This window comes from Onychomys torridus, chromosome 12 (genome assembly GCF_903995425.1).
Source record: "Onychomys torridus chromosome 12, mOncTor1.1, whole genome shotgun sequence".
Taxonomy (NCBI): Eukaryota; Metazoa; Chordata; class Mammalia; order Rodentia; family Cricetidae; genus Onychomys; species Onychomys torridus.
Window position 1 is genome coordinate 13,374,093 of NC_050454.1, and position 14,625 is coordinate 13,388,717.

The following is a 14,625-nucleotide window of genomic DNA, read 5'->3' on the forward strand; positions in this document are numbered from 1 at the left end:
GCACAGTGAAGGCCAGAGGGCACTTCAAACATATACACAAGCATTACAGGGAGAACACAAACCACTTGCAGTTTTTGAGATGGGGTCTCATGTGCTCTAGGCTTCCCTTGACCTCACTTTGTAGCTGAGGAGACCTGAACTTGGGAGCCTTCTGCCACCACCTCCCAAGTGCCGACATTACAGGTGTGTGCTACCAGCTCTGATTTTATGCAGAACTAGGGCTCGAACCCAGAGTTTTCTTATGCTAGACAGAAACTCTACCAACTGAGCTATATCCCCAGGCAAACCATGAAATTTTCCCCCTCCGTGATTTGTAAGTGAACATTAAAACAAAACAAAGGTTTTGGGTGTGCATTGAAGTCACTCATTCTCCTAGACGATTTGACGAATTTCACTGGGAAAGTCAGAAAACTGCTGCCCCATCATCTTCCAGGTTCCTCTTAATCCCTAGCATCTTCTCTCCACAGTTTTTAAACAATAAAACTCGAAACCAAGTGCAACTGAATGCAGACCCCCGGATGTACTGGTCAAAGCGGACCAGGAAAACATAGGCGATGATGTGTCACACTTCACCTCTTGGGCCCCCAATTATTACACAGCACACATTAGCTTCCTTTCCATTATGAGACGATTGCTCTTTCCTCTTTTCATGGAGATCCCAGGAAACAGTTAAGATTTCTTCAGGAAACTTTATCTTAACTATTTTATATCATGTAAATACTAGCAGAGAATGGATCCTGAATTACAGTCCTTTCTATCACTAAAAAACTAATCTTTTGTGCATTTTCTGAGCAATTTAGGAAAGTGGATGAGGAAAGGCAGACAAGTAAAATCTGTAGATAAAATGAGTGATTGATAGGAATAAGGTAGGAATAAAGGGAGGGTCAGGCGGATTGGGCTTTTGCTCTGAAGGTCTTGTAAAGGAGAATTTGTTTGAACTGGGAGACATTCAGGTTTTCTTTTCCTTATTAAACATTTGAATCACCAGCTGGGCATGGTGGTTCACATCCATAATCCCAACACTCAGGAGGCTTCAACAGGAGGATTGCTATAAACTCAAAGCCAGCCTGTATTACAAACAGAGTTCCAGGCCAGCATGAGCAACAGAGTGACATTCTGTCTCAAAAACCAAAACAAATATATATTGAGTCACCAACTTCTTTTGTATTTCTATACCAGTCCTAAAATGCCCACAGAACTGAAGTAATCATTTAAAATGCCATCATTTTTACATTATGAGAAACTATACCATACCAATGGCTGCTCACTATCTTCTATGAGCAGGGCTAATCAACCTCCGGTCTATTTTGACAGACTCAGTTTTCACATTCCAACAAACTACAATCAAGCCTTGTAGGCCTAACAGCTAGTGTGGCTCGGTGAGAGGCTGCATACCTGTGTTCTGACTCATTCTGGGTCACTACTCCTTTAACTTCTTAAAGATTATCACGAAGTAGACATCATTCTTTGCTCCCAAAATTCTACAAAGAACACGGAAGTCCTAGAACCTCTGAGCACTCCGGTCTCCCAATAATGTCCTCTGGACAAAGCTCAAGAACCTTCCTTTCCCACAGGAAAGTGTCCCTGAGATACCAAATGACAAAGAAATGTGGCTCTTCTATGGTATCCCAAGCACTCTATGCTTGGTAGATGCTCATTTGGAAGAATGGTAAGCCTTTAACATTTGTACTTACATAGTTAGAGTATGCCTTTTAGTATTCTCTATCTTAACGATGGAAATATTTTCAGAGAGTTGAGATACTAAATTAACTTGAAGTTAATCTATTCATGCCTGAACCTTAGATATAAGTAAAGAGACCATCATAGAGAATCAAATATCTTTTCCTGTGTGTGCGTGTGTGTGTGTGTGTGTGTGTGTGTGTGTGTGTGTGTGTGTGTGTGCGCAGAAGCCAGAGGTCAACCTCAGCTGCTGTTCTTTGGTCTCTCACTGGGATCCTGAGACCTGGGGCCCCAGTTAGGCTGGCTGACCAGCAAGCCCCAGAGAATCACTTGTCTCAGAGCTGGGACTACAAACACATGCTACCACACCTGGTTTTGTTGTTTGCTTGCTTGTTTTTAACGTAGGGACTAGGAACAGAATCCAGGGCCTCACGCTTGCAGAGCAACCCCTTCATCTGCTGAACTACGTCCCTGACCCTAAAAAGAAGCCAAAGGAAACTACTCTAGTATATCCCTTTCACAAGATGTCTTTTATCTAGGATGGATATCATTACTGAGATCACAGTTGAGGTCAGGCAGTACCAAGTCAAACAATGATTTGATCCTTGAGATGGAGGGTGGGACATGATATCAACATGACAGAATACTAGAAAAGAACTAGATTTTGATCAGAAAGGCTTTCCAAAGCTATGATAGCAAGAGAGAGAGAGAGAGAGAGAGAGAGAGAGAGAGAGAGAGAGAGAGAGAGAGAGCTGATCTCAATGTAGACATACTAAAAAACAAAACATGTTACCAGTGTTACCTTGGTGACATGAGGGGCTACAAAGGAGAGGAGTTGTTAGGCTCTTTCTGAGATTACCAACTAGCAAAGGATCCACAGGGGCTGGGAAGGTGGCTCAGTGGTTAAGAGCACTTGCAGAGGACTTGGACTCTGCTCCCATGATTCACATGGTAGCTCACAACTGTCTGTGACTCCAATTCCAGGAGTCAACACCCTCTTCTAGCTTCTGAGGGTACACACACACACACACACACACACACACACACACACACACACGTAATCACTCATATACTTAAAATAAAAATAAAAAAATTTTGAAAAAGAAGCAACAGTTTGAACCACATTAGCAAACAAGAACTGGAAAGTACCATAAAAGATTTTTAAATACTCAAATGTCAAAAGGTTTCTTGTGCTGAAAGACTCTGACTAGGCAAGCCCCTGGGACTTTCAAAGCCAGAAAACACTTTCTAGAAAGAACTGGTTCCTCCTCTAGGTATAGAAAGACAGAAAATAAAAGAGAAAGAATTATTGATACCACAGAGATAGCAAGAGACTCCCATACTTAACTTGAGTTTAACATTTCTTCATATCTAGGTATATAATTTGTTTTTAATTATGTAGTATTTAACTTTTAGATTTTGTGATTAAATATTTATGCTGCTTCTTAAATAATATGCTTGTGGAAACATATTTGACTCAATTGTACAGTCTCTCAACTCGGAGGCATGGAGGAGAACCTAGCCATTAGCCGGCCCTGTTCTAGGAAGAAATAAGCATTATCTCTAGACAGCTTTATAAAAATACCTGTTCAACAAATGCCTCGCCAACACTACCAAACTTGAATGGTACTGGAATGACTGAGTTTCAATGATAAGCAGATTAAACAAAAGGCAGGGGAACTCCTTACAGGAGAGCTATACCCAGGGCTGACAAACAAGCTCCTCAGCACGGAGCTCACATATTCGCCATCACTTGGTCAACCTAAATACTAACCTTCCTGCTAGAATTTCTCAATCTAAATACAACCAAGTCCACTTAGTGTGCTCCATATCACACACACAGAGTCAACTCACTCGGACTCCTGGGACTTTAGTCACCAGATCTCTCCACTCAGAATTCTCTCTTCTCTTGTCACCTCACTGAAGGATTCAGGTTCAGCTCTAGCTGAACGTCTTCTCAGAGATATTAAATAATCTGCTTGACTGTGGTTCCTTTGCTATCAGTAGACCATTCTTCCTCATGAAACTTAAAAATTGCTACCTGTGGCTAGTGCCAACCATGTTGTCAAAGCAGGTTCTATAATCAACCAGACAAGTTGATTAAACACTTGTAGGAAATGATTTTAAAAGAGAAGGGTCAGGTCGGTCATGGTGGCATACGCCTTTAATCCCAGCACTTGAGAGGCAGAGACAGGTGGACCTCTGAGTTTGGGGCCAGCCTGGGCTACAGAGCAAGTTGCAGCACAGTCAGGGCTTACACAGAGAAACCCTTGTTGTGGAATATTAGTTTAAAATGTGTTACATTCTTCTATGCTGTGGAATATTTATTTAATGATGCAAACATATGTTGCACTTATTTAATTCTGTGAGGCTGTATTACTTTGCCTGCCTAGAACACCTGTTTATTCTGATAGAGTTGAATGGCCAGTAGCTAGGCAGGAGAGGGATAGGTGGGGCTGCAAGGCAGAGAGAATAAATACAAGGAGAAAAAGAAGAGAAAGCAGAGGAGCAAGAAAGGGAGAAGGAGAGGAGGACACCGGGGGCCAGCCACCCAGCCAGCCATGGAGTAAGAAGGAAAGAAACAAGCCAAGCTAAGGCCGGGCATTCATAAGAGTAAGTCTCTGTGTATTTATTTAGTAGCTGGGTGTGGATCCCCAAAGAGTGGGAAAAAAACAAAACAACAACAACTATAAACCCTGCCTTGTAAAACCAAAATAAATAAATTAATTTCGTTAACTAAAAGAGAAAGGTGGCAAAGATGAGGAAGAAGAGAGAAAAAAATCCAACTTGTAGAAGAACTGATAAACGGCCCTAAAGAGAAACAGCTGTGGGGTAAAAGGGAAGCCTCGAGGCTTCGAGTGCCTGCCATCAGCTGGCACACCTCCCCCTCCTGCATTCTGTGAAAGCATGTTCCTCAAGGGTACACCTGCAGGCAGGGGAAGTAGGGAAAGGGGCAGGAGTGGTGTGCGTTTGATACAGAGTGAACCACATAGTGCAGGATGCTCAAAAGTCACACCATCACCTGCTTTACTCCCCCGCCCTTATGCACTCTTAGCAAGGTGAGAGAGAAAAGCATGGAGGGAAAAATGATGATACATGAAAATGGATGGAGAGAAAGAGAGGACTGTGACGGAGAAATGGAAGGGAACAGTTCCGGATGCCGTCTAAAGAGCATCATTTCAAGGATGACTAAGCTCTTCCAGCAAAGAGGGAGAGAGACATTGCAAGGAGCGCTCAGAAGCAAGGCTGAGAAGGCTGAGGAAAGTCTAGGTGACCGGATGTCATGAAGCCCTGACTCAAACTGAATACTAGTATAAGTTGTGGGGACTATATTTTCTCTTCTCTCTTTAACTGCTGAATTCTATATTCAATTTGACATTCTTCTTAAATTATAAACTGTCTCCACGCAAGCATATACCGTGAGCACACCCCTCACACCCCACCGCCTTCCCCTCTCCCTCCCTATCACTGCCCCTTCGTCCCCCAGTTTCACTTCTATGTTCATGTCGTCAGCACATCTACGACCTTCTGGATCTGTAAGGACTGAGAATGACAGAAAACTGAGAGGCAACGGGATATTTAACCTTCTGAGACAGACTATATGATTGTCCTCAGGAGCGTCCATTTTCCTGGAAACAATGTGACTTCATCACTGTGGCTGAAGAAACTCCATTGTATGTACAAACTACAGGGGGGAAGAAATCACTGAACATCCCTGAGCAAACACTGCAGTGACTTTGTTTCTGAAAAAAATAAATAAGCAACAGCATGGAGACCACATTTAGAGAGGAAAATTAGTTAAGTGGTTGCTAGAATAATCTCCACTGTGAGATTATGTCTGCAAATGGCCATGTGCACCTGCACCGGCCTGGAATTTATGACCTGCTGAAAACGGAACCACTTTCCAAAGGGGAACCACCTTTTCACTTATTTTGGTCAATGAAGTTCTACAGAGGCTTCATCCTACGCTAGGATCCATCATTTAAGGCCAACACAGTCCAGGCCCAAGTGAGCAGTGTGCTCTACATTCTGACTGTAAGAGCACCAGCCTGTCGGCCCCGGAACGCCTGCTTTTGCTGGAGCTGCTGGATGGCATCCTTTCTGTTACTGCTGCTGAGATTGCCAGGTTTGGAGTTGCTAAGGATTCCCTGGAGAAAGTCTCCTTGAGAAGAAAACCAACAAGCCAGGACCCAGCTTAGAGACAGGAGCAAACACCTAACTTTCAGCACCAAGGTTGGGCTGTGCCTAAAAGCAATTCTATGCCTTGGATTTTTTTTTTTTTTTTTTAAGATCTATAAACCTTTATATCTGTAAATGTTTAAAAAAAAAAAAAGAATTGAAGGAAATGTCACAGAAGAAGTTACAGACACTAGCGCCTGCTTGGATAAGGAACAAGGGGAGAGGGAAGTATCCAATTTTACTGTGAGGTTCCGACTCAGTTGGCTAAATAGAAAATGCTACAAACTGGGGCTGAGGACATAGAAGGGGAAGGTTTTGGCCCTCTGAGTGTTCAGAGTCACTAAAATATACATTACTATTTAATTCTGACTCTGGGCCACTGCACCAGGAAAACTGAGCCCTGCCTAGAGCAGAATTCCTAGCTCTCAAGTAGCCTGCATGGCTGAGTGACGTCTAGGATGACAAAGGAATGATTGAAGGACTACTGTTCAAGCTGACAGTTTCAGGAGCCAACTCCCAAACAACCGGCATTTACGGAAACTTTAGGGGAGGAGAAATATCATTCTTCTGTTGGTTTTGCTTTTTTGTTTTTCAAGACAGGGTTTCTCTGTGTAACAGCTCTGGCTGTCCTCACTCCTGTAGGCCAGGCTGGTCTCGAACTCAAGAGATCCACCAGTCTCTGCCTCCTGAGTGCTGGGAGTGAAGGCATGCGCCGCCACCGCCACCCAGCTGATAAATATCATTCTCAAGCACAGTGGAATTCTGCTATCAGATAGTTAACTACAGGGAAAACAATGGGGGAACCTATTATGTAAGCGCACATCTAGGATGAAGTTAAGAGCTAGGTCAACACCCCAATCTCTCACGTGCTCAACTTAGCTAGAGGAGGCATGGAAATAGGAAGAAAGAAAAATCACACTGCTGTGAATAATAACCTGTGGACAACATACCTAGCACATGGAAACTGGAGACTGGACAAAGCTAACCACCGTCTGGACTTCAGTACATACCAGGCATTCTGAGGAACCTGACCTCATACCTTACTAAATTATTATGATCATCCAGCAGGGAAAAACACTGCCTTACTCAGGCAGGGCCCAGTAAGATGACCAAGTCCAGTCCACAAGCTGGGCTTCTACTATAGCTTTGGATGTAAGAAATGAAAAGAGATGTCTGAAATTTCACTGCGAGGCTCAGGCTTGGTTGATTGAGTGGAAAAGGCTATTGACTGAGATAACAACAAGAGAGAAGTGTTTGGTGGGTTTAAATTATGCACATTTCCCTATCAAGTGCTTTCATTGGAAAACTGTATCTTCTTCATGCTTAAAAACGGCTGCTGTCCCATCGAGATGGCTTTCTGAACTGTGTGTTGTAGTGACCATAAAAAGGTTATGTTTGCAGTGGCCCAGCCACAATGCCTCAATTCTCACACATAAGGCGTGATTTCCCAGTGTAACTAAGGAGGCCATCAGTACCATGAAGCTTCACTGAAAACACATTCTGAACTAATCAGCCACCAACAGAGAGTAGCCCTACAACAACAGTTTTAATGAGTGACTGGATGTGTGTGTGTGTGGGGGGAGGGGAGCCATTGCTGAAATTGTTTAAAGTACTCTAGTTAAGAAGCAAGTATAAAAGTGGTAGGTGACAGAAAAAATGTACCTGCAAAGGAGTTGTCCCGCCCACCTAGATGACAGGCACAGAACGGTAAAAATTCAACATTATTGTGTACATCTGTCACATTATCATATTGGGAGGCAGCAGAGTAGAGATATTAAAAGTAACTGGGTGTGAGTCTCAGTCCTACCAGAGGTCCGTGCATAACCACAAGGCACTTATCCCATCTATGGCCCTGCTTTCTCATCTGGGAAGTGATAATGTAGGTACCTCACAATGGTAAGACAGTAAATAAGTTAACATCCATAATGCTGTCAAGACCGGGTCTGGCATACAGCAAATAAGTCACGGATAACTAACTAACTAATGAAGCTCCAGCTAAATGGGGAAGAAAAACCAAACTTAAATCTGACCCAGCCTGCTCCACATGAGATAGCACAGGAAAATCAAAATAACCATAAAGCTTGTTTGGCAGCTACAAGGTATCTTTTACATAAAACGCTTCACAGACATCTGGAGGAAGAATACATAGCCAAATATACAAAAGCAGAAACTAAAATGTTGAAAAAGGAAGTAAAACATTCAGTTTCATTTGGTATACACCATTCATAGACCTCCGGCAAAAACTCCAGGTTCAACCACCTTGTACTCAAGAAATCATAGCAGGGATATCTTCACCCAATCAGTTTTCAATTCTCCCTGGAGAATATTGAGAGAAATTATTTTGCTTCTAGTCTTTGGCCTTCACCTGCTCCAGAGAGCATCACTGTATCTGCACCTATTTCTAAGTGTCAAGAAAGCCTCCCTTCTGCCATATTTCCATGTGTCTCTGCTCCTGCACCTCATGGTGCTAGGGACGGAACACAGGGCACCTGCACGTTAGGCCAGTGCTCTGCCATAAATTACACTCCCAAACCTCAGACCAGTTGTTAATGAGGCAAATCCCAAACAAGAGGCACATCGCTACAAGGACCAAGTGATCATAGAGCTAAAGCAGCTTTTAAATCCTAGTTTGGGCTGGTGAAATGGCTTTGTGAGTAAAGGTGTTTGCCACCAAGCCTGACAACCTGATTCTAGTCTCTGAATCCACATGGCGGATGGAGAGAACTCCTCCTCCAAGCTGTCCCCTAACCTCCACACATGCACGCGTGTGCACAGACAGACAGACACACACACACACACACACACACACACACACACACACACACGTAATTGTTTAAATTAAAAAAGAAAATAAATCTTAAAAGCCCCTATTTCTAGAGGCTAAGACTTTCTGACAAGAGTTTCACATAAACTTAAACTTGCTTTTAGTTTGTACTGTGGGGAAGAAGTGAAGGGGTTGCAGATGAAAAGGAAATGACAGAGGTCCTTTCAGGGCAGCAGGATCTCACTGACAAAGGGCACGCACACAATTTCTGTCCCTTCAGCAAGCCCACACCCAGCGAAATCAGTGGCTTTTTACACACAGGCCGTCCTCTCCTGCTCAGCCACGTTCATCCCTTTCTAACCTTGCTGGGCCAATCATAACCTAAAACCTTAGCTCCCAAAAATTCTTACATCACCCTCCTAATATGGGTCTGGGTTGCCACCACAAGTTTTACGGCAGGGCACCAACCTTATCCCCTGCTCTTATCTATAGAGTCTGGCCTGTAAAATCTCACTACAGCACCCCAGTCCTTTCTCCCAGACTCTCAATACTCCCCTCTCCTCCCGCAGTCTTGGATCATAGCTTCACTGTCTTCTATTCCGGCCCTCAACGAATCATACCCGCCCTCACTCACCGTCCCTAAACTCACCTCCCTGTCCTTACACACGCCCCGCCGTCCCTCCTCTTGGAAATTCTTCCCAAACAAGTCACTCGCGGCAGTCGCTCTCAGGTCTGCCGCGCCCCGCACTGCGTGTCACCCCAGCCCTGCCAAGTCTCCCGGTGCTCACGAGCACCCACCCAGCAGCCCCGACTGCCAGCCGCTCCCAGCCCACCTGCTCTCCTCCGGCAGGCGCTCCCTGCCGCCGCCAAGATCCATTCCCGCGCCCTCCGGACGCATCCGGGACTGCAAGGCCGTCTCCGGACTGGAGAGAGGCTCCCGGCCGCTTCGGTCGCCAGGGTGCCGGGAGCACCCTCAGGACACGGGAGGCACCACGGCTGGTGGGCTCGGAACCCCGCACTACACCCTGGCGGCGTCAGCGCCAAGGACTGCTGCTTCAGCTGCGGTTCTAACCCCTGCCACCCCCACTTCCGGCTCCAAGGACTACAATTCCCAATAAGCCCTTCGAAGACTGGCCACTCCCGACATGCACTGCCCTACCCAATCCCAGGCTGAGCGAACCAGGCCACAGAGACTCTAGCCGCGTGCTAGGCTAGTTTGCTGCCTAGGCGGGGTACCTGGATTGAAAACTCCAGCAAACGACGGTCAGGAATCGGAGGGTGCACTCCTGTCACATTTTACTCTGGAAATCGGACTCTGTCGGAGGTTAAGATAGACAATAAAACGGATATAATTCAAATTCGATTAACTTCACTTTGGTCCATCCTGATTTAACACCTGTTGGTGTTGGGAGACTCCAAGCATTTAAATCAAGAGATCACAAACTGAACCGCAAAAGAACAGTAGAAAGGCTAGGCTTTGTAGGAAGGTCTCCAGCAGGAGTGATGCCAGGGTACAGGTTACTGCTGTATTTTAAATATTCTTATATGTATATGCGCGTGTCTGAGTGTATTTTCCCGTGCGTGTAGGTGCCCGTCTGTGCATGTAGGTGTCCATGAAGGCACCAGGACAAGGACCCAAACCTGGAACTGGGTCCTCTGCAAGAATGCCTCGTTCTCAACCGTTGAGCCAATTCCCCACCCCATTTTGGTTTTGTAGCACAGGGTGACCTTGAATTCAGGATCCTCAGCCTCCCGGGTGCTAATATTGTAAGCATACACCACCAAAGCCAGGCACAGCAGTTTCTAGGATATGAGTTTAACAAGGGGGTAAAAGGAGAGATAGGAAAGACAGACTAAACAGCTCTGACAGATACTAAGAAAATATGCTGTTTGGGAAGCTGTTGCTTCTTAGTAATCAAAATTGGGGGAAGGCAAGATAGTTCAGTAAGTTAGCAAGATTCTTGCTACCAAGCCTGACTACTAGAGTTGGAGCCCTAGACCCCCATGATGGAAGGAGAGAGTCAACTCCTGAAAATTATCCTGTCCTCCACATGAGTGTTCCTGTACACACACACACACACACACACACACACACACAGACACACAAATGTAATATAAAAAGTTTTAAAGCAAAGAAGGGGATGAGACAGAATAATGTGGCATTCTCATGGTTATGAAATGACACTTTAAGGAGTTGGAATCTTAGCCATAATACGGTGAGCTTTATCATGTACAAATGAGGAAATATGGCCGAATCTGCTTGCAAAGCTAAGTTTGACGATGTGGGAGGTGATGGAGTGGGTATCACATTAGAAGGAAGAAGAAAGTAGATAGAGGGGATTAGAAATCCGGCAATGAGTCAGTGGGTGGTGGCAAAGAGTGAAATGAGCTAGTTGCAAGAAACGAGAGAAAGGCAGAAATTCTGACATGGAAAGCTGCAGCCTTTTTCCAAGAAGGGAGTCTCACCCTTAGCTGTAACTGAATGTTGACAAATGGACATTGGGACCTCGGGTTGCCAGGTACTAGAGCTTTGTTTTATTCCAAAACAAGCTAGGATCTGCCCTTTAAGGTATAATTAACTGCATTTCTAAATGCTGGCAGACTACTGTCCAGACCAAGGGAAGCTTGTCTCTAGGGTGAAGGTGGCCCTTTGGTTGCTAATTTACAAGCCCAGACCTACGCTAGAGCAGGGGCTGGAAGAATAAGGTTAAGAGCACAACAATATTAAAGTAAGAGAATCAGCATTATTTTGTGAAGGGCCAGATACAGCAAGTGAAGGTAGGGAAGAGAGCCAGGACAACTCCATTAAAACTAAGGACTGTTAAAAATAACCCAGCTTCGGGGTTGGGAATTTAGCTCAGTGGTAGAGTGCTTGCCTAGCAAGCACAAGGCCCTGGGTTTGATCCTCAGCTCTGGCAAAAAACCAAACCAAACAAAACAAAAAACAAAAAAAAAAAAAAAAAAAAAAAAACCCAGCAGCTTCTAAGGATTCTCTAATTTGGAGATGAAGCTCAGTTGGTAGGCTGATGCAAAATATTTTGATCACACTGTAACCCCGAGATTGTATTATTTACTGGAAAAACCTGTTTCTGGTTGTGGTGTGGCTCAGCCCTAGCACACACCTTTAATCCAAGAGCTTTCTGCTTGACTACTGTAAACAGGACTAAATAAAGTCAGCCACAGGTCAAGAGGCCGAGCCAGCAACCACTTGACAGGAAGTGAACATAGGATTATTAAGAAAAAACCATAGAGAGTTAGGGGGTGTCAGGAGCATGGATAGGGAGACTCAGGGAGTAGAAGGGAGGGACATTCAGTTGGAGGGTCTAGTTTGAGACAGTATAGGAGAAAGATGTTTCTGGGATCTCAGTGATGTAGAAGGGGAAGGATTGTGAGCTGAGCTACATAGTAAGACCCTGTCTCAAAAAAAATTAAAAATTAAAATTAAAAAAATAAATATTGACAAAGTATTTCAAATTAAATACAATAACATATTTAATAAAGATGATACAAAATGACTAGATGCATTTATCTCAGAATGCAATATCCAGGGCTAGAGAGATGGGTCAGAGGTTAAGAGCTCGTCCAGAGGATCTGAGTGAAGGAACTCTAGCTAGCCCCAGCTGGGCAAACATGGCTCTGGCAGGCCTTGCCCTTCTCCTCTCTGCCTTACTGAAAACTATTAGATTACATTCCTAAAGCTAGCACCAAGGTCTATTTCCTTATTTGGCCACTTCCTCCTCCTGAGACTGACCACCAAGGTCCAGTAATCAAAGCATTGACATCTAGCAATCAAAAGCCCCCTTTGGCTCACCTAATTAACATACCCAGTTAAAATCAACAACATCCTAACATGGGGGTTTCCCCTTCTACCTTTATAAAACTGCCATTTGCCTGTGGGCCACATCTGTCTCCTCTCTGTCCAGAGGCAGTCCTGTGTCCCCATGTCCATTCTCCTTCTCCCTTGTCCTCTATCTCCTGTCTTTGTCTCTCATTCCCTGCTCTTTGTCCCTTTGGGGCAAATCAATCTCCTTTGTGCGGAGAACTTGGTGTCTTGAGTTGAGCGGATACCAGTCTCTTCACTGAGTTTGGTTCCCAGCACCTGTGTCAGATGACTCAGAACTACCTGTAACTCCAGCTCAAAGATATCCAACACCCTCTTCTGGCCTCTCCAGGCACTACATTGACACACACTTCTCTCTCTCTGTCTCTGTCTCTGTCTCTCTCTCTCTCTCTCTCTCTCTCACACACACACACACACACACACACACACACACATGCTGTGGAATAATCCTTTTATACACTGTGAAGATGTTTTGCTCTCATTGGCTTAGTAAAGAGCCAACTGGCAAATAGCTAGGCAGAAAGAGGTGAGGCCGGAAAGCCAGACTGAAAGAGTGTAGGGTAGAAGGAGGGTGGAATCAATAGCCAGATGCAGAGGAAGCAGGAGATGATCATGTGCTGAAAAAAGGTACCACCAAGTAATAGAGTGTAGATAAGAAATAGGGGTTAATTGAAGTTGAAACAGCTAGTCAGTAATAAGCCCAAGCTATCGGCTGAGCATTTATAATTAATAATAAGTCTCTGTTTTGTTATTTGGGGAGCCAACAGTCCCAACAAAAAACTCCACCTACATATATACACATAATTAAAAAAAAAAGAAATGCAAATGCATTCACCATGTTAATATAATTTTAAAATAACTATTTGATTATCTCACTTGATACAGCAAAAGCATTAAATAGAGTTCAACATTCATAATTAAAACTCAACAAACCAGGCACAGATGGGAACTTCCTCATCCTAATAAAGAACATCTTTTAAAAATGTGATACTTAAAAAAAAGCATCTAAAAAAAAAAATCCATCCTAGTTAAGGAATACTTGGGACATTAAGATGACTTAGTAAACAAAGGTGCTTGCCACCAAGCCTGACCTAGGTTTGATCTCCAGTACCCACATGGCTGAAAGAGAATCAACTCCGGCAAGTCGTCCTCTGATTTCCACACATACACATTAAAACGCATAAAATGTAGAAGAGAGGGAGGGAGAGGGAGGGAGAGAGGGAGGGGGAAAGAGGGAGGAAGCAAAAGAAACGCCCCCAAAATTGGAATGTTTTCCCTCTGGGGTTGAGAACAAGGTAAAGACATTCAGCTGCACTACTAATTAAAGCTTGGTACTAGAGTCCCTGGTGCAATACAGAAAAATTAAAAAAACATACAGGTTTAAAGCAATTACACTAAGTGAATTTTTTCAGTTATTTTAAAAATATGGTATGAGCCCATTCATATAAAAGGCTTAAAACTGCAAACTTATCAACAGTGGCAGAAACCAAATTAGTGGCCCCCAAGTAGCAGGTGAGGGGAAGAATTACATAAGAGCATAAGAAAACCTTTACAAGTGATTGACATATTTATTATTCGGGTTACGGTGATATTTTCACAGGTATCTGTTCTGTGCACCTCTATACACTGTATACTTTAAGTGAGTGTCTTTTATTGGCTATCAATTATATCTCAACAAAATCAAGGGGAAAGGAAACCTGAAAGATACATTAAACAAAACATAGCAAAGGGGTTATGTGTGAAAAAGTCGTGAGGATTGTGAACGGCTGAGCTACACAGTAAGACCTTGTCTCAAAACAAAACAAAACAAAACAAAACAAAACACTGCAGTTGGCCAAGTGAGTGCATGCAGACTGGAGTTCTCCAGCACTCACCTAAAAAGCCAGGTGTGGTGGCACTCAAAGGCAGGTAGATTCCTGGGGCTTCCGCCAGCCAGTCTAACATAATTGATGAGTTCAGGGTGCCGGTTAAGAGTCCGTCTCAAGCAGGAAGAGGGAGGGGTGGGAACAATACAGATAGGGTGTACTCAAGTATGAAATTCTCAAATTAACGACAGTAAAACCAAGTTGGACAGCTCCTGAGGAAGTACACCAGAGGCTGATCTCTGGCCTCCATACCCAGCAGCACCAGTGCACACACAAACACAATGGATTGTAGAAAT

General features: G+C 44.1%; 1 protein-coding gene across 5 annotated transcripts in view; it reads right to left on the minus strand.

The window, feature by feature from the left end:
* The window catches only part of Rubcn (rubicon autophagy regulator), a 67,830-nt gene that overhangs the window by 47,599 nt on the left and 5,606 nt on the right, over positions 1-14,625 (minus strand). For 2 of the 5 annotated variants that reach the window (XM_036203873.1, XM_036203872.1), the window contains exon 1: positions 9,457-9,729. The exons of 1 other annotated variant lie outside the window; for it this stretch is intronic. In XM_036203873.1, the coding sequence (XP_036059766.1) occupies positions 9,457-9,521 (65 nt within the window). In that variant the 5' untranslated portion in view covers positions 9,522-9,729. Of the gene's footprint in view, positions 1-9,456; positions 9,730-14,625 lie in introns of those variants that run through there. 2 more of the 5 variants (XM_036203870.1, XM_036203869.1) reach the window with 1 other exon arrangement.